Below are 25,229 nucleotides of genomic sequence, written 5' to 3'. Positions count from 1 at the left end.
TCTACCCGGGGGACATAGTGACGCACGTGGACGAGGTCCCCGTCGATGCCTTTACACAGACCATGATGAAGAACATGCTGGCCAAGGCCCGGGCCAAGGTCAAGATCACCATCGCGGCCATCTCGCCGCTGCGCAAGCGACGCCCGTCCTACACACGTCTCCACGAGACCGTCATGACGGACACCAACGTGGACACACCGTCGTCCGACGCCTTCGTTCATGAGGTCAAGACCGAATGACGCCACCGCTCGCTGGCACGTCTCCCGCAGCTAGACGTGTCTATAATCGAGACTGCATTTATAAATACGAGTCAATTTCTCCTGCGTGGTTCGTCTTCCTCTATAAACACTGAGAGCTGAAAAAGCGTATTCTTGCTTACTGATTGGCCCTTCGGCGTTCTTATCGGCTAATGCCGCAAGCCATAGCCTCCTCTATGCGGAGGGCAAGTTCGTCTGCTTCTTGCGCAGGGGGTAGCGGTGACGTCAGAACGCCGAGCCCTGATTGGCTGATCGCGCCCCCCTATCTGAGCGTCGTCTGCTCCTTTGCAACGTCGTCTGCTCGCAACGTCGTCTGCGTCTGTCTTACCTTTCCTGCGACTTTCGGAAGTGCAGAGACCAGATTCACGAAACAACCTTACGCCAAAAATGTGCGTAAGACGTAACTTAAGAACAAATTCGTATTCACGAAACGAAATTTTTGTAAGTTTTGGGCAGGTTACGACGAAATCCTATGACAGATCCGAAGCTGTCTTACGCACTTCTTACGATCAAATCAGCATGGCCGACAGCGTCGCGGTCGCGACGACCCACGGACGTTTATTTTTCTACGTGCGCTCCTCACGCGTCCCGGCTTCAAGCAGCAAGAAAAAAGTAAAAACTACTTGAAACAGACCACGACGAACAAGGACGCTGGATCCACAAACACCCGGGAAAAGCTCCAGCGGCCACGATTCCACCGAACGCGACCAAGCGAGCACGGCAGTTAGGCTTAGCAGGCACTCCGTGACTCGGCGACCGTCTGCCCACGACCGGTTGGTGTGCTGATTGGAATATGCCCGCGCGACCCTTGTGAACTTTTCCCGTATTATACTTTGATCGCTGACCTCAGTTTTGGATTAAGAGGTCAATTTCTTCCTCTTGTTATCTCCTTGTTTCCCGAGGCAACGGTGACTGTCGCCGGTGAAAAAGCGGTGAATCTCCGACAGACGCAGGAAAGGTAAAGCAGCCATCGCTTTGACTAGCAGACGTAAAGCAGACGACGTTAACTGTGCCGACCCGCCGACGCCGTTAAAGAATGAGGGGTCTCGCCGCACACGAAAGGAGGGGAAAAGTATATGGGAGGGAACTTGCGGACACTAACATGCTCACTCCCGGTTCTTGGTAAACAAACCTCGGCGCCTCGGGACACCTCGCCAGTGAGTCCTTCGAATTCCCTCCTTGATGCGCGTCTGCTAGTTGTTAGACAAAAACAACGTACCGCTCGAGTTATTTCGTCTGCCTTCTGTGAAAGGCGAAGTCGAGCTCGCATGTAAAGACCTGCACTTCCGAAAGTCGCAGGAAAGGTAAGCCAGACGCAGACGACGTTGCGAGCAGACGACGTTGGAAAGGAGCAGACGACGCTGAGATAGGGGGTCGCGATCAGCCAATCAGGGCTCGGCGTTCTGACGTCACCGCTACTTCCTTTCTCATGCGCAAAAGACGAAAATGAGCCCACTTGCGAGGCGTATACCGACAGAGCCTGGCACGTCGTCACGTGACGTGGTCACCGAAAGGGAAAACGTAGAGCGGCAGACAGTCGTGTAACGGGCGCCCCGCTGCGGCGAGACGCCGAAACACACTTGCCCGCTCGTGCTTCTCGCGTTCCTTGGGCTACCGCTTCTTTTCTCGTCGGGTTTGAAAACCATGTTTCGGGTCCTCGCCCCTACAAAAGCTGTGCTCCCTAGGGTGCCTCAATGACCTTCTGTTTAGAGTGATGCCACCCTTTGTAGTACCCGATGCCGACAGCACGTGCTCACGGGGAAAATACAGAGAAATCGACGAAAACAAAATGTCGCCATAGCACAGTCAGCGCCACAGACGCGTGCAGGGACACGCTCTTTCACGCTCTTCTGAACAAAAAATAAATGTAAAAGTGGAAACAAAATGGCCAGATGTCTGCACCCTAAGCAAAGCGCACATGAAGGCACCCTAGTGCTCCCGACAAATGCTCTGTGCTACCAGGCCCTCGCGCTCCAAATCTGCGACTGGGCACTCTATGGCGCCATCATCGAACTGCCAGGCTTTGTGAGTATAGACTATAGAGGATGCTATGCCAAAACCTAAAACTAATACCCCTGTCAGACGGGAAAGTAAATGTCATTTTGATTGAATGTCATTCACCGCTCGGCGAATCAGCTCATGGTATTGTTCTGCATGTGGCGGGTGCACGCGCAGCGTGGCGTATTAAACACGCGGATTGGCCGAGCTCTAATGTCATTTTCCTTAAATGTCTATAAACGTGCCCGTCTGACAGGGGTATTAGTTTGGGTTCGGCCACTGATCTCTACTATAGGGGGCTGGATGGCGCTTAGCTGCTCTCCGAGCCAGGCGCAAGTGAAGCCACCGGAAGTTCGATGCTTGTCCCGGAAGTCGGGTGTGCGCTGGGCTTCCTTGTGCATTCAGTCGATATTCTGGACCATGCTTTTTTGTGTCTTTAATTGGGTTTTAATACTCCCCTTCTGGATTAAATCTCGAGAATGAGGCATTTGAACTTGGGACATATTCACAACTTGAGCAACTAGAATCTAAAAATGTTTACATTGAATGGCTTCCCATGATACTTCTCGGGTCCGCATGCGCTCTTACTGCACAAGGAACAGGCTCTCTTGAGGGAACAAGCGAAAATCCAGCATCCTTGACGCTTTTCGAACCAGCACTCGGAAGGGTTACAAAGCCTGCCAAGCGCTCACTTCCGGGACAAGCCGCTCACTTCCGGTGGCTTCATACCTGTTTTCTCAATGCGCCATCCAGCCCTCTCTAGTGAAGATCAGTGGGTTCGGCGTATGCGCAGTGGGAGGCCCCTATTTCTTAGCTGAGGACTTGTAAATATTGGAGTGGTGTTGATTACCTTGTTAAATTTTTCCAAACTCATTGTTTTCCTGCAGCTCAGAGTATTCGCTAAACAAAAAATTACCGATGATCTAAAAATTCATATCCTTACGCCCATCCCCTCTTTGGGTTGTGCCAATTAAAGTCACTGGAACCTGGGAAAGTAGCGCCATTGCCTTCCCTATCTGCTAGCCGGACACAACCGGATGCTACCATACAGACGACCAAAACCTTTCAAGCCGATTGGGTAATTTGTCTACGTTGCCATGGAAATCGCCATCTCGGTTCCTTCAAATCTTCGAAGCTTCCCAAGGGTCGTTCTAAACCAGTCGCACCAAGATCACCATGGAGCATCATCGTACTGGAAGCGTTCCTCGCCAATATAAGCGTCTTTGGCACTGTGTATGCATTCAACTTATCAATCATGCCCCTCTCCACGGATCTCTTACAATTATATTGTTGTTCTTGCGTATTTCAAAAAAGTGAAATTAGTTTTCAGTGCCTCCAAGCACCGACACAGAATGTGATGGTAGTACGAAGGTGTATGCTTGTTTCGCCGGTGTGTGGATAGCAAAATCTCGGTATACAAGTGTGATAACTTGAGCAGACGACATTCCAACGGGCAAAGAGCGCTTCTTTATTGAGCGTGCTATACTTATAGGCGCTTGTCACGTGACATCCGTGACCGGGGTGCTCACAGCCGATGCGCCGTGGTGCGCCGTGACTTGCAGCGTCACGCTGCTACATTCCTTCCCCCTCACATCAGCTTCGGAAGTCCTCCGGTTTGTACCTGTCCGGTGGACGCCGCACTCGCGTACTTCTTCTGGAAGTCGGTGCTTCAGTACAAGGCTCCGGTGTCGTCACTGGCGCACTTGTGGAACTCGGTGGTGGAAGAGGCTGCTGACGCGTCCGTGTAGCTTGTTGACTGCCGGCTTGAGAGTCCGCTGGCATAGCAGCAGAAGCAACTTGTGGCACCATCGGCTGGGTTTCTCGAGGCACCGGAACATCTGGGAGCGTAGGCTCCTCCGGCGTAGGCGGTGCAGCAAGGGACGTCGGGCTTGCAAGGCGGTCTCGGATGTGGTCGGCGTGTGTGAACCGCACAACCTGCGCCACTTTCACTAAATATGTCACAGGACTGACGACTTGAGTCACCACACCTTCTTCCCATGACACTAGCTCGCCTCGCACCGTTTTGACCAACACAGTATCACCCACAACAAAAGACCGGTTAGCACCTCGCGACGCATCACTCTCTTCCTTCAGGTGCTGCTGTTTGTTTTGCATGGCTTTTACAAAATCGGGTTTAAGCAAAGAAAGTTTCACTCGTGGCTGTCGCTTCAAAAACAGCTCGGCTGGAGTGCGACCAGTGGTACTGTTTGGGGTGTTTCGATACCTCAGTAAAAAGCTATCCAAACGCTCGAGCAAAGAGTGTTTCTTGCCACTCTGTTTCTCGTCTAACAATTGCTTCAGCAGAGTTTTTTTTGTGGTCTGCACGAGACGCTCTGCTGCGCCGTTGGAGGCAGCATGATAGGGTGGCGTCTTAACGTGCTTGATGCCATTCACCCTCATAAACTCAGAGAACTCATCTGAAACAAACTGAGGTCCGTTATCACTCACCAGTACCTCTGGTAGCCCATAAGCCGCAAATACACTTCGCAATTTGTCGAGTGTTTTACCAGTAGTGGTGGAAGACATGGACCACACTTCGATCCATTTCGAGAAAGCATCCACCAGTACTAGGAAGACATGGCCTTCTTTAGCAGCAAAATCCACGTGTACTCGTTGCCACGGCTTAGTTGGATAGCTCCATGGCTGTAACGGTACAGGTGGAGCAGCGTTCTGAACAGACTGACATACGCGACACTGTCGTACGTAGCTCTCGATTTCTAGGTCTAGCACTGGCCACCATACAAAACTTCTGGCAAGCATTTTCATGCGGCTAGCACCTGGATGGTCCTCATGCAACAGTGCCAAAACCTGTGACTGCAGCTTTTCAGATACAATCACCCTTGAGCCCCAGGTGACGCAGCCTTGCTCAAATGACAACTCGTCACGTCGTACATGGTACGGTTTTAGCTCTTCGCTACTTTGGGCAGGCCATCCATTCAGAACGTAGTTAGCTACGCGAGACAAGGTCAAGTCACGTTTTGTAGCTCTAGCTACATCTTCCGCGGTCAAGGGAGTACTGTCAAACAACAAAAGACACTCAGCAGGGTCGTCAGCTGTTGTCATCGGTCGTGGGAGTCTAGACAGAGCATCAGCCACCTCGACATCTTTTCCTTTACGGTACTTGAGTTTGTACCTATAGGCTGCAAGAATCATTGCCCATCTTTGCATTCGAGCTGCCGCTAGCGTAGGTACAGGCTTATCGTGCCCCAGTATCCCAAGCAGTGGCTGAGGGTCTGTATAGAGAGTGAACTCCCTACCATACAGGTAGCGATGGAACTTTTTCAGACCAAACATCAGAGCTAGCGCTTCTCGCTCGCACTGCGCATAGTTCTTTTCCGCTGACGTGAGCGTTCGCGACGCGAACGCCACTGGGCGCTCTTCCCCTTCTGGTGTTACATGAAAAATGACAGCACCAATCCCGTACGATGAAGCATCACACAGCAATGCAATTGGCTTGTCTACGTCGTAGAACGTAAGAACCTGGCTGTTTACGAGCAACTGCTTCGTAGCAGCAAAGGCCTCGCTGCACTTCCGAGTCCACGACCACTTTTCACCTTTTTTCAACAACCGATAAAGCGGTTCAGCTACGCACGAAACATTCTTGAGAAACTTAGCGTAAAAGTTTAGCATCCCCAAATACGCCTTCAGTTCCGTTACGCAGGTGGGCTCGGGCGCTTCTGTGATAGCCTTTGTCATTGCTTCTGTCGGGTAAATGCCATCGGCACTCACCGTGTGACCCAGGTAGGTCACCGAGCTTTGGAAAAAAACGGCACTTGTCCGTTTTCAAAGTGACATTGTAGTCACGAAGTCGACGCAAGACGCATTCCAGCGTCTTTTGACAGTCCTGGGTGTCCTTTCCAGACACGATGACGTCATCAATGTAGCATCCCACATGAGGTATGCCTTTAAGCACCTCGTCCATGAAGGACTGAAAAATGGCTGGCGCACTGGCCACACCAAACGGTAGGCGTTGGAACTGAAACAACCCCATGTGCGTGTTTATAGTCAAAAGTGGTTTGGACTCGGCAGCCAGCGGTACCTGCTGATACGCAGCAGAAAGATCCAGCACGCAAAACACTTTGCCACCTGCGATGGCAGTGTACAGATCTTCAGGTCGCGGCAGTGGGTAATGGTCGGTTTTTAGTACAGGGTTGATCGTTACTTTGTAATCCCCGCACAACCTGAGTGATCCATCTTTCTTGTGAATTACAACTACCGGAGTCGCCCACTCACTGTGACTTACGCGGCGTAAAACCCCGCTCTTGTCTAGCCTGTCCAGCTCTTCTCCAACCTTATCGCGTAACGCGTAAGGCACCGGTCTCGCCTTGCAAAAAACCGGCGTACAATCTTGTTTTAGAACTATCTTCGCTTGATAGTTGTTCGTGACACTAGACTGATTAGAAAATACTGTCGGGAACTTGTTACGCAGCGCTTCTATTCGGTGTGAATCAGTTACATGCTCCAGTGACATGACGCTTTTCCAATCAAGTCTGAGCCTCTCAAGCCAGTTCCGCCCCATGAGCAACGGCAATTTCTTGCCTTGGTTATCTACGACGATAACGGGCAGTTTCAAAGTCTGGTTTTCGTATGTGACGGAAACGTCACATCGCCCTTTTACCGGGATTCGTTCACCCGTGTACGTTTTTAGGTTTACCCGAGATGGCTCACACTTGACATGAGGGAACACGGTTTTCGCAACACTTTCAGGAACAATTGTTACAGCCGCTCCTGTATCAATTTGCATGAAAACGTCCGCCCCTTCAACATTGACTTTCACTTCATAACCCGAACGCACCGTGTTAAGGCAGTGATAGACGTCCAGTTCTGAATCGTCCTCCGAGCAGTCCACTGCATTCGCGTTCTTGGGTCCCTTTTTCTCGTTCGAGCACACTTTTTGCAAATGGCCTAACTTGCCACACTTGTGACACGTAGCATTCTTGTACCAACATTTGCTTGCCGCATGCGCCCTTCCACATCTTTCGCAAGACTTCTTGCTTTGCTTGTGTTTTCGAACGTCACGCTTATTGACGTTATCTTTCTGGTTCGCTCTTATCTCGTTCAACGACGCGTCTTTGCTTCCGGCGTGTAGTAACGCTGTCTGTCGTGCCGCCTGCTCTTGATCCAATGCGATCTTGCATGCCCTTTCGAAGGTTAAGCTTTCTTCGGCGAATAGCGCACGTTGCGTTTCTTCGCGCCGTATTCCCGCCACAAGCCTGTCCCTCAGAGCATCTTGCAGAAACTGGCCAAAGTCACACTTCCTTGCCAAATGCTTTAGCGCTACAATGAAATCTTCAACGCTCTCCTGTTCCTCTTGTACACGTCTGTTGAATTTGCACCTTTCCGCTATGACCGAGCTCTTCGGGCTATAGTGGTTTTTCAGCAAAACTTTCACTTCTTCGAACGACTTATCTCCCGGTACTGCCGGTACGACCAAGCTTTTCAGAACTTCGTAAGCTCGAGGTCCTATAACGGTCAAGAACACCGCTAGCTTCTTTTCTGGTTTGATGTCGTTTGCGCTAACGAAGTGCTCGAAACGCTCTAAATACGAGTCAAAATTCTGTTGTTTTTCGTCGTATTCGTCAAGCTTTCCAAGAGGTGCCATATTTCGGCAAACCGACGGTGTACTTATCGGTTGCTGGCTTCTCCATAAAGCTACCCGTCATTGGCGAACGTCTCCATAAAGCTACCCGTCATTGGCGAATTTAGACTGCCTCACCAAGAACGGAGGAGTCAAGGAGAAATTGCTCATTTCATGGACCAAGATGACGACCCTACGGGGAGCTTGGCACTACTTTTCCAGGATCCGGTTACTTTAGTGCCAATGTATTCCGAGATTGTCCCAGTGGTGAAGAAGAGCGAAAAAACGCTCTGGAGTCGCTCTTGCCGCATGTGAGATCAAGCTCCTTGAATGACTACAGAGAGTATTCACTGGCGGCCATAGCTGTGTGCGCGATTGCTGTGCGCGGGCTGATGACGTGCCTCCACAGTTATTTTGCAACGTGCATTCCACACTATCAAGATTGCCGGTCCTAGTAACCCATTATTGTGAGCTCGTACTGAACATGAGCTCTAAACATCGCCCTCAAATAAATCCGTTGCTCTGGGGCAGGAGGCGCGAGCGCTTTGGCAAGACGCGACCATGTTATGATGGCTACACCATTCAGGTGGCTCTGTAACGTTCGATTCTGCACGTGCTAGGTTTGAATACAAGCATATGTCAGCATCTGTAGATGCGTGGAAACAAAACTTTAAAAAAAATTTTAATTTAAATTAAAAAAAAGAATTATACAGCTCGCGGCCGCAGCGTCCCATTAAATATTCCTTTCAGCTTTAATATTTGCATTGCTTTCTTTCATGCTTCTGCGAGCACGTACGTTTCACTTTACGTGATAGAGAAGCCAAAGCTACTTTCAAAAGCACGTTCCCCCGAACGGTACTCGCACTGGACGAGCGCACGTGCTGTTCAGGGACACTGAAAGCTCGGAACTCGCTCTTGTAGTTTCTGGGTAGGGTGGCGACCCCTACGCTGGCATTCTAGGGGTCGCCACCCTAATGCTAGTTTGAACTCTAGATGTCGCTGGTGTCGACTTTAGAATAAAGCCCCTCTATCCTGTGAAAAGTGGCGCCATTCATTGTTGTAGAAATGCTCGTGTCACGCGCCGCGCGCCACCTCTGGGAAATTTATGGAGTATGAAATCTAGTTCAGTGCTGCACTGTGCCGCCATGATCTTCCCAAGGACTGCACGTTGCACGTGCCTGGTGCATCGACAAACCTTGGGCTACTTTTGAAACATGAAGGGGCGTTACTTTAGAAAGGTATATAAGCGCAGGCACTCTGACCATAAAGATTCTTTTTGGCTGGCACGAACAGCTTCGTACATCTTCGTCTTTCAACACTTATAATGAAACGGAGTATAAAAAAACTGTAATGGGGAAGCGTAATGACGCTAACGCGAACCTAATATTCTGTTTTGCTCACCTGGTGCGCTGCTCAAAACCTGAGAACTTTCGCGCAGTTTTTAATTCCGAAGAATACCCCGTATGCCCTGTTTCGTATTTAGTGTACAACCAGTACAACGCTGCCAAAGCTACTGGCTCGAGCATGGGGCTTGATCTCGTTGATTATTTGCATGGGTCTTCGCGCAAACGGAGCCATAGATGAAGCTACGCGAGCGCGCAAGTAGCATTGACAGCGTTCTCTACTAAGTATGAAAGAGATCCCCCGTGTCGGCTGCCCCAAACGTCAGAAGGCAATCTTGGATTCCCTCGTCGACCACATAAAGTCGGCAGGGCCCCTTGCACATTTTATATAACTCCTTTCGCCTCTTTGATTTTCCTCCTGTAACCAATGGCTAGCGTCAAAAACTACGGACACTCCCTTTCCGATAAATAAATAAATAATTATATCTATATATATATATATATATTTTTTTTTTTTTTGACGTGCGGGATCAAAAGCGTTGCCGTGGTCGGCCTTCCACGATTGGCTGAATGCTGACAATGACGTCAGTAAAGGCTTTCTCATCGACGGAAATAAGAGTAACGTCAGAACTTCAATTTTGACGGTGTTCGCAGTGTTGCTCTGTAAGCGCAATGATTCCAAGCTTTCACCATGTTCATTACAAACACCATCGAACTTGTTGTTCGCCAAGCAATGACGTAACGAAAGGGAACCATAGGAGGGTGCCACCCTACGGTGGCGCCTTCTTATGGTGGGTGTACGGTGCAAAATTGCACCGTACACCCCAAGTTCCAAAACTGCAGAGCTCCAAGCAAATCTGTGGGCCATTCAGTCACACTCACATCACCACGGTAGGCGTATACACATATTCACCAACTCACAGGAGGCAGTGCGAGAGTGCACAAGCCTGACCAGCCGCAATGGAACCGTCCGGGAGCTCCAATCCGTGTGTAAATGTGATAATCCACGCCAGGCACGCTGCCGGAGTCAAGGTCAGGAACAACATTCCAAATCGAGGACATAGACGGCACTGGCTGGCCCAGTCAGGCATCGTCTTCTTCGTCTGTTTATTGACCACCGCGGTGGCGCCCTCGTGTGTACAGCGCAAGATATCACACCCCTCCCACCCCTAATAATGAAAGTTAGTGGAAACTACGAGATATAAGAAAAGGTTCGTGAAAACAAATCAAAGTGATTACGGAGAGTAGCGCTGCACAGGCCGACGCACCCTGCTGCTCCGACGGGGAGGTGTGGTGATAGTCGTTTGACGAGGAGAAGCTGTGCTTTCTGCAGCCCTTGGCTGCTGTTGTTCATCAGCTGGAACCTCTGGGCAGGTGAGTTCAGGCGTCTGACGGGAGAGGTCAGGTGCCAGAACAAGCTCTGCTGTTTTGGACATGTCAGGAACAGTGCTTTGAATGTCAGGGTTCTTCTCAATGTCTGCAGCTGTTCCAGCATGTCTACTGTGGTCAACTTGCGGCAACCGGTTCGCCTGCCGGAGATGATTATGGTGGCGTGTCCACTCTCGTCGGTCAGCCAGCTGGAGGTCCGATGAATATGTTCCCTGGGCTGTGATCCCAGCGAGCATCTATGCAGGGCCTGGACGAAAGTTCTTGGCGAATACTTGATCACCAGGCTGTGCTTGAATCCGAGGTTTCGTTCTTTTGCCACATCTGATTTTCTGCTGAAGCTGCTTCTGCTGCAGTAACTCGGCGGGGCTGCAACCCGTGACCTTATCTGGCGTCGATCTGTAAGTGCGCGCAATTTGTGTACGAAGGTCCCCCGGTCCAGCCTTCTGCAACTTCCTTTTTACAGTCTGAACTGCACGCTCTGCAGCACCATTAGACGCTGGGTGGCACGGTGGTACCAATATTCGTCTCACTTCATTCTTCTTCAAAAATGTGGCATACATGTCGCTCACAAACGCTGGACCATTGTCTGGCACCACAATGTCCGGCAAACCCTGGTTTGCAAACATGGCTCGCAGACACGTGATAGTGGCCTCCGCAGACGGAGTTGAAACCGGAAACATCTCAATCCACTTGGAATATGCATCAACTGCAATAAAAAAATAAGTGTTGCGGTAAGGCCTTCCGAAGTCGACATGAAGTCTCGACCAGGGTTTGTCTGGGAACGGCCATGGCATGACGGGTATTGGCCGTGATGCTCGCTGCTGTTCCTGACAGGTGAGACACTCGTGCACAGCCGCAACAATGTCATCACCTATTCTAGGCCACCACACGTGGCTCCGCGCTATAGCCTTCATCTTGGATATCCCTGGATGGCTTTCGTGAAGAAGCCTCAGGACGCCGCGTTGGAGAGATGCAGGAACCAACACGCGGTTGCCCCAGAGCACACAGTTGCCTTGTACACTCATCTCTGTGAACCGCGTCTTGTACGGTTTTTCCTCTGGTCCCAAATCCGACCGGCGGCCAGTCCACAAGGCCTCTCTCACTCGTGAAACCACTGGGTCCCGGGCGGTGGCCTCACCGACAGCTGTTGACGACAGCACACGTGGGTACAACCCTGCCAGCATGAAGACTTCAGCAGGGCAGTCCACGGGAAAATCTGTTGTTGGCAGTGGCAGACGACTCAGTCCGTCCGCATGTCCAATATGGCTACCAGGCCGGTAGCTCAGTTTATAGCGGTATCCAGACAACAGCACGGCCCATCGCAGCACCCTTGGAGAGCAAGACTCTGGAACAGGCTTGTCCGACGCGAGCACGCCCAGTAGCGGCTTGTGATCTGTGATGGCTTCAAATGGTCGGCCCCACAGGTATTGCCTGACTTTCGTTACTCCGAACACGAGGCCTAACGCTTCTTTGTCCAGCTGGCTGTAGTTTTTTTCCGCAGCTGCAAGGCTTCGAGATGCAAAAGCAATGGGACGCTCCTCCCCCGACGCTTCTCGCTGTGCCAAGACAGCTCCGAGTCCACACGGTGAAGCATCCGTGATCAGCACCGTCGGCCTTGCAGGGTCGAAATATGCTAAGACTCCAGCGGATTCCAGCAGCTTTTTACTTCTCTGGAATGCTTGCTCTTCTTCAAATGTCCAACGCCAGCGGGCGCCTGCCCCCAGCAAGCAGTTCAAAGGATACAACAGATCCGACAGATTTGGCATGAACCTTCTATAAAAGTTGATCAATCCCAAGTAGCTTTGCAGTTCCTTCACATTCCGAGGCACTGGTGCCTCTAGCACGGCTTCTGTCTTGGATCTGGCTGAAGACCAGCTGATCTGATGATGTGCCCCAGATGCTCCACCTTGGCCGCCATGAACTCGCATTTGGACAGCTTCAGCCGCAGTCCAGCTTTCTTCAGTCGCTCCAGGACCTGGCACATATCTGCCCGATGGTTGCTGTCGTTAGTGCCGGTCACGAGTATATCGTCAAAGTATACTGTGACATGATCAAGGTCGTGTAGGAGGTTCTCCATCACGCGTTGAAACAAAGCTGGAGCTGACGACACCCGAAACGGAAGTCTGGTAAATTGATACAAACCCTTCTGGGTGTTAATGGTAACAAACTTTTGCGAGTCTTCGTGCAACTTGACCTGCTGGTATGCATCTTTCCGATCGAGCTTCGTAAACTTGACTCTTCCCGTTAGCCTTGCAAACAGCTCCTCGATGCGAGGGATCGGGTACGACTCGAGCACCGTCACAGGGTTGACTGTTATCTTGAAGTCGCCACGCAGGCGAACACGGCCATCTCGCTTCACTACGGGAACGATGGGCGCCGCCCACTCGGACGTCTTCACTGGTCGAATGACGCCCTCGCGCTTCATCCCCCGCAACTCCTCAGTAACTCTGTCTCGTAACGCGAACGGGACGACTCGCGGCTTGAAAAATCTTGGTTTAGCACCCTCCTGTACGGTAATCTGGGCGGTCACGCCATCAAAGGTACCCAGTCCTTCCGAAAATACTTCATGAAACTGATTCACCGCTTCCTCCACGGACGTCACAGCGTTGACAACTTCTGGCTTGACGATTCCTAGTTTGAATTCCCTCATCCAGCTTCTTCCAAAAAGCGTAGGACACGGGCCCTTTACGACGAACAAGGGCAGAACGCGCTCGTTCTCGCCCAGCTTCACGGTTGCCTCAAGCATGCCCGCCACAGGCCTTCATGTCGCCAAAAAAACTTCTTAACTGGACGTCCGATGGCTCCAGCGTCGCCGAAGGAAACAGCTCCGTAAACTTCCTTTCGCTAATGGTTTACACGCCGGCACCCGTATCCAACTCCATGTTCAATGTCACTCCGTTGACGGCAACTTCGACTCGCATTGGCTCTGGTCCGGCCGCTTGAAGCGCCCAAAGGTCGTACGCCTCCTGCGTTCCTGATTTGGATTCCGGCGCTGCCAGCTCGTCATCCACGTTGTGGACAGCTCTCGATCCACTTCTGGGTCCCGCCTTTTCCGTTTGACATGTATTGGATCGGTATACCCGTGCCAAATGCCCTCTCTGCTCACACTTGAAACAGACGCTGCCTACGTGACGACATTGGTGTGCTAGATGATTACTCCCACAGCGGAAGGAAGAACCACTTGCCTGCTGTTTGGTGGGCTTAGTCTTGACAACATTCGCAGACTCCCCGGCCTGCACAGGTGTCGCTTGAGCCAGCTGAGAACGCAATGCACGGGAATCTTTCTTGGCAGCCTCCATGGCGATTTCGGTGTTCCTCGCGGTCTCAAAGTTCGACTCGGCCGTTTCCAGCAGGCGAGTCTGCATCGCTACGTTGTTGATTCCGCTCACGATTTGATCCCGTAGCATGCGCTCCCGAAACGATGCGAACTTGCAGTCTTCGGCAAGCTTCTTCAGCGATGCGATGTAATCGTTTACAGGCTCATCGTCCCGCCGATGCCGAGAAAAAAACTTGAAGCTGTCCACCACCTCCGATACCCTCGGAGGTGGTGGCCTCCGATACCCTTGGAGGTGGTGGTGGCTCGGAGTAGTGCTTGTTCAAAGCTTCGAAAATCGCAGCCAATGTTGCATCGGCAGGCTTTGTAGGGGCGAGCAGGCTCCGCAGCAACGAATTAGTTTCTGACCCGCAGCACGTCAGAAACACGGCAGTCCTCTTCGTTGCAACGATTTCGTTTACGGCGAAGTACAATTCTACCCGTTCGCAATACTCGGTCCAATCCGACGTAGCCGAGTCGAACGGTTCCACCTTCCCGATGACAGGCATGGCCGCTGAAGTTGATGCAGGACAAACAGGTAAGACGTGCGCGACCGTTCTTTATCGCTCGTCGCCAGTTGTGATAATCCACGCCAGGCACGCTGCCGGAGTCAAGGTCAGGGATAACATTCCAAATTGAGGACATAGACCGCACTGACTGGCCCAGTCAGGCATCGTCTTCGTCGTCTGTTTATTGACCACCGCGGTGGCGCCCTCGTGTGTACAGCGCAAGATATCACAGTAAATTATTCCGCTCCAATGGGGGCCACATAACAATAACGTGGATAGCCGGCCACGCCGAAATTCCGGGTAACGAGAAGGCGAACACAGCCGCGAAGGATTTATTACTTACTTTTGAACCCTCACAAGGCTGTGTCCGCCCCTCCGATGCCAATCCGGCCCAGGTTCCCATGGACCCATTGGAGCGCAGGGAGGCCACTCGTCTCGCTAGAAAGACGCGACTTGCTGCTCTCCTTCCTCAGGAGGAATGTCCCCTCCCATCTGGATACACTAGATGAGAGAGGATTTGCCTCCGTAAGCTTCATACACAAACGGCACTGACACCAGTGTGGAGGGCCAGATTTCACCGCCCTGTTTCCGAGAATGATGTTGGCCCTAGCCCACTCTGCCCCCAGTGCAAAGTGCCGGCGAAGTACCCTCACATTATGTGGGACTGTCCCAAGCACTCCATGCACAGGGCTAAACACCTCAATCTAATCCCGCCGAGCTATCGCCCACAAGTTACGCGAAATGGACACGCCCACACTCCACAAAGACCCCCGATCTTCAGAAACACATTCTCGACTCGCTGCTTGCCTTTGTGCGCACAGCGAACCTTTCCCTGTACATTAAATTATCTTTTCTTCCTTAACCTTTCTCTCTGTCCTCTTTGGTCCTATCTTCCCTCCCTAAGCCACCGTTCCAGATGAATACACTTCAAGCCGCACGGCGGTTATTTGATTTTCTGCTAATAAAAAACGTTTCAATCAATCAATAGTCTGCACGTTGGTGCTGTATTCGAAAATTTCTTGTTGTTTCCGAACAGTCGTGCTCAGTTCAACGAAGAAGAGGAAAACACGGGTCCGAGGAGCGCCCACTCACGCTTCCACGAGCCCACGCTACTTTCGCGAGCGACTATTCCATTTGGACGCCTGGGTTGGACACTGCGAGAGCGTAGCTGAGAAAATTTCCTCGAACTAATCTGGACAGACGTGCGACCAGGGTTCCCCTTTCCCTTTGTGGGCTTCGCATATCTGACCATGCAATCTGGGGACCCGGGAGGTGTGTATATCTTATTTCTCATCCATTTATTCTTCTTTTGCACTTTCGGTCGTTTTACGAGCGTTGAGCTAACCGCGTCATCGTTGCACCTTGGGTTCAGATCCATATCATAACGCTGAATATTGAAATGTACAGACCAGGAGACCTCCCAGTTACAAAGCACCAACACGTTACGTCGCCAAAAAACCAAGGTGCCGAATCAGTCTATATTTCACACGGCGAAAGCACAAAAGGTCAAAAGCACGAAACGCAAAAACACCGATATTTTAAGATGCAAAAAGAAATAATTATATAACGGGGGATATTTGAAAAATACACTCTATTAGGAAACATGGTTTGCACCGATCACAGCAGCGGTCATTGTGAAGGACCGGTTATCGGGCCTTCACACACCTAGGACAGATGTAGCTCTGTTCTATGTGTTCGAACGTGCCTTTGCAATTCGAACGAATAAATTTCAAGTATTTTCTCGAAACTAGGTAAGGACACTGAACGATGCCCCGCTTGTCCGGGGCAGCTGTCAAATGTTCTTCGTGCATCCTTTACCAGCTCGGCAGCGACCGATAATGTTCTTTGATTGCAACCTCAATGTTTTCTTCGAGTGCAGCTTGCACCCCGTTCATGTTTGTGCTTGTAACTAAGCAGTGCGATGATATAAAAAAAAATCGGCAGAGGCACTAAAGACTACTTACGTATAGGAATGATTCCGCACTCCTACACGCAGCGCATTCCTACAAGCAGTGCGCCATGTGTTCTTCACTTAAACAGCGCAAATAAGTTACGTAAGGAAGAGACAACAGGAAGGAAAGGGCGCTGACTCACAACTGAGGTTTTAATAATGATGTAGTGAAAGAGAAGGAAGGTGTCAAGTGCTGTAATATTATTAAATTAAAGAAGATTACAATTATTAACCTCTTTCTAAGGGCCAAATTAACGGAATGACAATTTGCATTTCTAAGTAACCCAAGTGAATATATCTACGTACAAATATTCAGAAGTGAACTACAAAGTTGTCGGTGACCTAACGGTTACTGGTTGTCACAGCCAGAAAAAAAAGAAGAAGAATCACGATGTCGACGGTAATCCCAAGGGCGTTGGCTTCCACAGAAATGAAAATTGAGAAGGAAAAAGAAGAAGAAAACAGGAATAAAATTAATTTAGGGACTAAAATTCAAAAATTGGAGCTCTTTCGCCGTCAGAGCAATCGAAGGCGTACTTATGCAGGCTAGGCCCTTATTCGCGATCTTGCACGCCTCGTACACCTCTCTAGTCTTTTGTTCTTTAAAATGTTTAAGCACCTTAGTCTCAGAAAACCTTGGTGTGCACCCGCAATCTCTCACATGCACAGCAAGATGGCCCGCTGGCGTTGAGTTTAGAGAAAGTGCATGTTCCCTAAGTCTCACATTGATGCACCTTCCAGATTGTCCCAGATACACCTTCCCACATGACAACGGTATTTCATATATGATGCCACCCTGACATTCCACGAACTTTCTTGCATGGTTGATTTTACATTGGTCGTCTGTATCCCGCTGCTCGTTGATTTTTGGACATAATCTTTTAAGTTTGTCGGGCGCTGTGAGGAGGATAGGAACCTCAAACTTTGCGGTTACTCTTTTTAGGTTATGGGAGAGACGGTGAATGTAGGGCATTACCACAGGTCGGATCTTTGTTCGGTTTGGACTTCCTCTTTGACGTTGTTTTAACATGCTCTCCACGATGGTGGAAATAACTGAAGTCGGGTACCCTGAGGCGCGAAGTCTCTGCAGCTGGTTGTTGAAGCTCTCTCCTGCTGTGTGGTCGCAAGACTTCCTCAGAGCCGCCCCCAACGTACTTGCAACAATTCCTCTCTTGACGAGCTTAGTGTGTGCGGAGTCGTACTGCAGAAGACTTTTCTTTGTTCGTGGGGCGTACATCCAGCATACACTGTCTTCGTGGAATGTTATTTTGAGATCTAAGAATTGTAGGGACTGGTTTTCCGGCCACTCATGCGTGAACTTTAGTCCCCCGGCGTGTTCTTCGAATGTCGTTTGAGCGGAATCCATGAACTGTGTCTCACATTTGGGTCGGGCATTGAGGAGGATAAGATAGTCGTCTACGTATCTGAATATACGACTAACCTGGGGAATGTCAAGGCTGTCATCAATGGCTCTATTACATTTCGAGAGGTAAACATCTGTCAAAGCAGGAGCTACACAGGATCCTATACAGATTCCTCTCTTCTGTATGTAGTGTTCTCCATCGAACGTTACCAGAGTTGAGTTCAAGTAAAACCGTAGAAGCTCAAGGAAGGAATCCACTGCCATTCCACAGTTGTTCTGAAAGGCTACTTCTCCATTGGCTTCAATGTGTTCTCTCAAAGCAGTAAACATCCCCTCGTGAGGTATGGAGTAAAATAAGTCTTTTACATCGAGAGATAGGCCATACCGAACAGTTAAGATGTTGTTTCCCAGATAGTCAATCATCTTCTCAGAATTGGAGACCAGAAAAGGGTCATTCAGTCGTAGGGTTGCCGATTGCCGTTGGAGGAACCTTGACATGGCTCCTTGCCACGATCCTTTTTCTGTAATGACCACACGGAAAGGACACGCTTCTTTGTGTGTTTTCCCGGTGAAGAATAAGCCCAGTTGGTCTTTATCGGCTGATGTTATCTGTTTTCGTAATTGCTCTAACTCAAACTTGTGGCACAGTTGTAGAGCTCTGGCCTTCACTGACTTGGACTTGTAACTTTCTAGTTTCTTAAAATTTTTCCCGATGGCCATTCTTGCCTTGTTCGTGTAAATATCATGGGGAGCTACAATAAAACCTCCTTCTTTATCGGAAACAATTAAGTTTAAATTGTTCTGCTGGAAATACCCTACAATGCTGTCTAACTTGGTTTTACTGCATGTTGCGGGTGCCGTTCCCACTTTCATCACCACATCCATGCATTCATCGATACACCGTAGTCGGTACGGCTCTTGAGTTTTTGCCGCTATATCATGAATGGTGGACACTATCTGTACATCGTGCATTTTTGGATTCGTGCAAAATTTGGGGCCTTTCTCCAAGACCTTTGTTATTTCTACAGGTAGATTTGTATTGCCTAGGATGGTAACAGGCTTGCCCCTCGTGCATCTACCTTCATTTCGGAGACTCTTGAGATGAGGAACGTATGTCCACCAGAAGAACTCTGTCATCCTACTTGCTCTGAGGAGGTAGTCTCGATATTGTGACCCGCTGCCGCTGTGGGATTGTCCACCCTGGGCAAGTATCTTAAGGCAGGTTCGAAAATACCGGACCTGTCTCCACATCTCAGAGCGTATGATCCTGCAGATTCTCCTGGAGTGGCCCGTTGATGGTTGAGCGTAGCCGAACAGCCCTCGGATGTCGTAAGGTACCACACGATGCTTGATTGCGAAAGAACAGATTCTTGCCTTGTACACACACATAGCGATTAGATGAATATATGAAGAAACAGGGTCTAGAGGAGAGAAACACGGTACAGAGCCCATTGTAGAAGAAAGGTATTGTACCAAAATGAGTTGCTGGGCGAGTTGGATGGACATCTTCACTTAAACAGCGCAAATAAGTTACGTAAGGAAGAGACAACAGGAAGGAAAGAGCGCTGACTCACAACTGAGGTTTTAATAAGGATGTAGTGAAAGAAAAGGAAGGTGTCAAGTGCTGTAATATTATTAAATTAAAGAAGGTTACAATTATTAACCTCTTTCTAAGGGCCAAATTAACGGAATGACAATTTGCATTTCTAAGTAACCTAAGTGAATATATCTACGTACAAATATTCAGAAGTGAACTACAAAGTTGTCGGTGACCCAACGGTTACTGGTTGTCACAGCCAGAAAAAAAAGAAGAAGAATCACGATGTCGACGGTGATCCCAAGGGCGTTGGCTTCCACAGAAATGAAAATTGAGAAGGAAAAAGAAGAAGAAAACAGGAATAAAATTAATTTAGGGACTAAAATTCAAAAATTGGAGCTCTTTCGCCGTCAGAGCAATCGAAGGCGTACTTATGCAGGCTAGGCCCTTATTCGCGATCTTGCACGCCCCGTACACCTCTCTAGTCTTTTGTTCTTTAAAATGTTTAAGCACCTTAGTCTCAGAAAACCTTGGTGTGCACCCGCAATCTCTCACATGCACAGCAAGATGGCCCGCTGGCGTTGAGTTTAGAGAAAGTGCATGTTCCCTAAGTCTCACATTGATGCACCTTCCAGATTGTCCCAGATACACCTTCCCACATGACAACGGTATTTCATATATGATGCCTTCTTGTTGTCTCTTCCTTACGTTGTCTCTTCCTTACGTAACTCATTTGCGCTGTTTAAGTAAAGATGTCTATCCAACTCGCCCAGCAACTCATTTTGGCGCCATGTCTTCCTTTTTCAAACGGCGCTCCGGCGGTGACGTCACGCTCCTCCACTGCGCAGGCGCGGCGAACCTCGCCGGCTTCACGACGGCTTCCATTACGAAGCATCGGCGTTGCTGTGCTTTTCTTTGTGTTTTATTAGTGAGGCGCGTTCGCTTTGACCTTGAGCGCCCCGCCGGCTTCCGTAACAAGGCATCTGCGGTGGTGTGCTTTTCTTTGTGTTTTATTTCTGAGGCGCGTCCGCTTTGCAGCCAACGGGAATTTATGTACCGTTTCGCTCAGCCAATGGGAATTTTCGTGCCGTTTCGCTCAGCCAATGGGAATTCACATGCCGTTTCGGTCAGCCAATAGGTATTTAGGAGCCGTTTTTCGCTGCTACAGACATCACATAACGCCGGCTTCGCTCCATGGGACAGTTAATGTTTTCGCATTAATAAAATTAATATGGCTGGATTTTAAGAATTTCTAGAGCACGCACGCCGCGCTCCAAGCATCATCAACCTCTGCGCGTGGCTGTGATGATTACTGATCTCCCCTATAGGGAGCTGGATGGCGCATTGAGCAGACAGGGATGAAGCCACCAGGAGGAATCGGCTTGTCCCGGAAATAAGCGTTTGACAGGCTTTTCAACTCTTCCGAGTGCTGACTCTAAGATGGTTCAGGGCGCTGGATTTTTTCTTGTCATCCCAAAACAGCCTACTTGTTGCGGAGTAACAGCACATGCGGGCCCGAGAAGTCCCCTGGGAAGCCATTCCATGTGAAAATTTTGAGATGCTGGTTGATCACGTGAGCGTACGTCCCACGTTCAAATGCCTTACTCTCGGGATTTCATTCAGGAAGGGAGTATTAAAACCCAATCAAAGACACGAAAAAGTATTGACCAGAATATTGTCAGAATGCACTAGGAAGCCCAGCACACGCCCGACTTCCGGGACAAGCATCGATCTTCCGGTGGTTTCACTTGCGCCAGGCTCGGAGAGCAGCTATGCGCCGTCCAGCCCCCTATAGTGGAGATCAGTAGTGATGGTGATCATGCATTAAGGCCCGTTCACATATGCAGCAGAGCGCTACAAGCATAGCGCTGACCTCGCGCTAAGCGTGTGCTGACTGGAGTGTTCACCAGCTTTGTATCGCACCGTCAAAACTGTTGCTCATGTCATACGATAGGTAGCTAACGACACGTGAGCAGCGCTTCATTAGCGCTTCGCTGCATGTGAGAACCAGCCTTTAGTGGCACAACCCAGCGACCAAACACGTCACTGTTTGTTCTACTTCTTTTACTTGACTGTTATGAAAAAATGTTTCCACTTTTGCTGCAAATCCGTCCTCTTTTGTACTCAGCGCTTTCTATTCAAGAAAGCAGTATCGCAAGAATAAACCCGCTATGACAGTAACTGCGATCGGTATACCTGAGATCCTCTACCTTTGTGTGGTTGGAACATAAAGGCAGTGAACATTGCAATGATCTAAGTCTTGTGTTTTAGCTATATAATAAGGCAAAATTTTCCCTCTTTTTCATTGCCAGAAGTCATAAAACAAAACCTTTTTTTTGAATCTATTGTGACCCTCACTTGCCAATGCCAAAATAATCTTAGGACAATAGCCTTTTTGCTTTTGTGCCAGCAGTCCACTGAAACAACGACAACGGCAAACGCACGAAACTGACTCTCAGATTTTACATAATGCGTCTCTGGAAGAGGCTTAGAGACGCGTATGTTGGCAACTTTTTGCCATTGTCTGTCAAATTAGTAAAATTTTTAAACATATATTTGTAGGCAGTTCGCGAAACGACCGTTAAATGCTTATAAAAATATGGGCATGCGGCGGGCATTCAAGATGAAGTTGGTCATCACATCAAAAGTGAGTAGGCGAGCTTGTTTACACTTCTTTTCACTACACATACCAACGAAGCCAAAGCTAAATGGGCGAGCCCCGTGCTTTGATGCAGCAGTGTTTCGTTACTATGAACATCTCGATTCCCCAAAAGAATTCATCCATAATGTGAGTCGTTCATAATAACGAGACAAAAATACATGTCTTTATCCAGTTCGTCCCTGAAATGTTTGTCTACAGAGCAGAGGTGTCCATATCAACGGGGTTCATATAATAGCGAAACAGGTTTATAAAAAGTGTCGTGCACGTGCGTCAGCGTACAGCAAAGCCGCTAGATCGAAACCAAGTCCTCTCGCTTTTAGTTTCCAATATCAGTATGGTACTGGAGGCTGGAGACAGCGACGAGAGCCGTAAACTGTATACTCTAAAAAAAAAGCCCGTGCTACTTTCCCGCACTACACTCGGAGAGGCAATCACCGCAACTTACGGAGGCAGCTCAGCGAATGACGATGCCGAAACATATGTTTAGACCAAAACACGCAGTCTGAGTTGTGACATATACAACCGTGACGTTTTGCATTGCTTCATGTCACAACTTAGACTGCGCTTTTTCGGCCTAAACATGTGTTTCGGCATCGTCATTCGCTAAGCTGCCTCCGTAAGTTCCGGTGCTTGGCTGTCCCAGCGTTGAGGGGGGGGGGGGGGGGGGGGGGGTGGGGGTGCGGGAAAGTATACAGACGCACGGGCTTTTTTTAGAGCGCAGGAAACAAAATGAATCAAGTCGGCCTTGGTGGTTTCGAGGCGACTTGGTACATTTTATATTCATGGCCAAATCCAATAGAAATTGTCGGAAGTCTTGTATTACTCTATAGACGTTTTGTTGGTTTGTTTGTTTTTCGGAAAACGTGTTATGGGTTGATTATATACATCATGTTATACTTTGTCTCATCCTACGATGGACTAAAGGCCAAAACCACGGGCCGCCAGGTCCAATCACGTCCCACGCTACACTATGACATGTCTATCATTGATTAAAGGTGGACTAATCATGCTCCGAACCCAAAAAACGCTGCATCAATTCTATAGCTTCGACACTGCAAACAGCCTCTTTTTTGCGATGCAAAATTGTTAAGTCACTGAGTGCTATTTCGATTCGAACCACTGTCCACCGGTTTCCATCAGTAATCTGAGACGCGGGCGCTGATACGTGCCTCAAAGCGCAATACGCACTTTCTAAGTGGCTCGTGATTGGATGTGGCGGTCCGTAGCTTTTGTCTTTAGTCCATCGTAGGGTGAGACGAAGTATAGCTTTAAGTTATCGCGCATTATAGGGTTAACCATAGCCTCCTCTATACTGACGAAGCCTGGCAGAATTGCCACGAGACGCGGCCGCCGAAAGTGAAAAGGTAGAGCGGCAGACAAGAGGGCATGTAGCGGGCGCCCCACTGCGGCGAGACGCCGAAACACACTTATCCCACAGCGGTGGAATGTCCGCTCGTGCTTCTCGCGTTCCTCGGGCTACCGCTTCCACGGCCGGACTGGAAGCGCGCGCTCTCTTCTTTCGGCCTTTGCGATTGCGGCAATCGCCACCTCCCGCCGGCATCGCGGGGGGGCGCTGTCACCTCACCGCCTGGGCTACCCTTTGCCGTTTGCGCAGAGCGCGTTCTGACAGCGTATCTCAGCGCTGTCGCAACTTGCGGTCGAAGTTTTATAGCCTTTGACGCCTGATCGTTGCGTTTAGACCCTCAGTCACTACCTAATGCGCTTCTGATGAGCCCAAAACGGTTAATATTTGACGCACATCTTCGAAAGATTCGGGAGTATAAAGTAGTAAGTAGAGACAGCGAATGCAATTGCGGAAAAACTATACTCGTCTTTATCTCCAGGATTTCTGTTGCAACTCAGAACAGGAGGAGACGGACCCCTTCTACGTGGAGGAACTTTAAATGATAAAATAATTCGTACACTCTCGTAAAATGTAAGCAGGCCCAATCTACCTATTGCCGTGGTCTGCATCATCATTTTATAGTCCGCACATGAAGTCGGTAAGCTGCTCTAGACAAGGGTGTGGGTATTCTATACATTTTCGCACAGTGCATATTACAGCCTAAAGTGTTTCCTCGAGGCCCTGTGCACATATCCAGCTGATTTTTCGTTTCTGTCCGTGACCGTCTTTGCATGGTTAATCAGAAGTATTCTGAGGAATCTTTGCCAAAACAACAGTCTACGAAGCTCCAACACCAGCGCAAAGCAGCTCGAAGGAACTCTCCGAGTGGGGTGAAGTGGGGTGACGGTGGCTGTTGCGCGCCTGGCGGCAAGTAAGTGAACTACATACGGAAGAAAAAAATGCCATTGAATCCCGGGCGATTGCAAAGGACGTAAGAAGAGAAAGAGCGCGCGCTTCCAGCCCGGCCGTGCCGCTTCTTTTCTCATCAGGTGTTGAAAATCATGCTTCGAGTCCTCGCCGCCACAAAAGCTGTGCGCTGAATACCAGACTCTCCGAGAGATGCTCTTTGCTACTCTTTGCTATCAGATCCTTGCGCTCCAAATCCGCGACCGGGTGCTGTATGGCTCCGTCACCGAACTGCCAGGCTTTGTGAGTATTAGCGGCGAGATGTTTCGGTGGCGCCCTCGTTTGGTTACCTTTCGTGACGTTATTACCTTGTGAACAACAAGTTCGATGGTGTTTGTAATGAGCATGGTGAAAGCCTGAAATCATAGCATCTCAAAGCAACGATTGCCAACACCGTCAAAATTGAAGTTCTTACATTCCTCTTATTTGCGTCGCTGAGAAATCCTTTGCTGACGTCATAGTCAGCAATCGGCCAATTGTGGTGGGCCGACCACAACGACGCTTTCGATCGCTCACGTTGCCAATAGAGGAGGCTACGGAGTTAACATATCTATCAGCCAGTCTGTGCTCCCAACCACTGCCAAAATATTAATTTACAACTCCTTGTTTAATGCTCCCTTTACTTACTGCCGCCTGGTTTGTGGCCATTAGTAAATTATTCTAAAAAACATTTTCGAGAATAATTTCGGGTATTTCTTATTATTTTGATATCGAACAGCTATTTGAACGCCTTCAAGTGCTTAATGTTAGAAAAAACAAATAAGAAAATCAACATTTTTTGGCCGCATTAGCCTAGTTCTATAAACGTCTATTCCACTCGTCATGCAGACCGCTGGAAGGTTGCATGCAGGGTATAAATAAAAACTAAGGATATCAAATGCTAAAGTTTACGCTTCCTAACCTTCTGAATCGTCTAGATAAAAAAAAAATAAATAAGTACAGAAACCAATTTGAGTTTCTGAACGTCGTCGTATGTTTTAGAACGAAAGTAGTTTATGCTGTTTGTGCTTTTGTCTAG

At 49.3% G+C, this 25,229-nt stretch overlaps 1 protein-coding gene across 1 annotated transcript; it reads right to left on the bottom strand.

Moving 5' to 3' along the window:
- Positions 1 to 3,826: 3,826 nt before the first annotated feature.
- LOC120849745 lies at positions 3,827 to 7,887 on the bottom strand. The gene is made up of 2 exons (XM_040221955.2): positions 7,051 to 7,887; positions 3,827 to 4,190 (listed from the first exon to the last, which is right to left on the bottom strand). The coding sequence occupies exons 1-2, from the start codon at positions 7,855 to 7,857 to the stop codon at positions 3,849 to 3,851; spliced, it is 1,149 nt and encodes a 382-aa protein (XP_040077889.1). The 5' UTR covers positions 7,858 to 7,887; the 3' UTR covers positions 3,827 to 3,848.
- Between the last annotated feature and the right edge of the window lie 17,342 nt (positions 7,888 to 25,229).

The sequence above is a fragment of the Ixodes scapularis genome, unplaced genomic scaffold, assembly GCF_016920785.2.
Source record: "Ixodes scapularis isolate PalLabHiFi unplaced genomic scaffold, ASM1692078v2 PGA_scaffold3__209_contigs__length_174095766, whole genome shotgun sequence".
Taxonomy (NCBI): domain Eukaryota; kingdom Metazoa; phylum Arthropoda; class Arachnida; order Ixodida; family Ixodidae; genus Ixodes; species Ixodes scapularis.
Note: the sequence above shows the minus strand (reverse complement) of the source record. Positions and strands in the feature narration are given on the sequence as shown.

Bases quoted from the DNA above. Each gene is read 5' to 3' on its own strand.
- LOC120849745 (XM_040221955.2), bottom strand. From the start codon at position 7,857: ATGGCACCTCTTGGAAAGCTTGACGAATACGACGAAAAACAACAGAAT. The intron at 4,191-7,050 runs GTGCGTTCGGGT...AAAGTGGCGCAG, and splicing joins TCTATCACTGCCTTAACACG to GTTGTGCGGTTCACACACGC.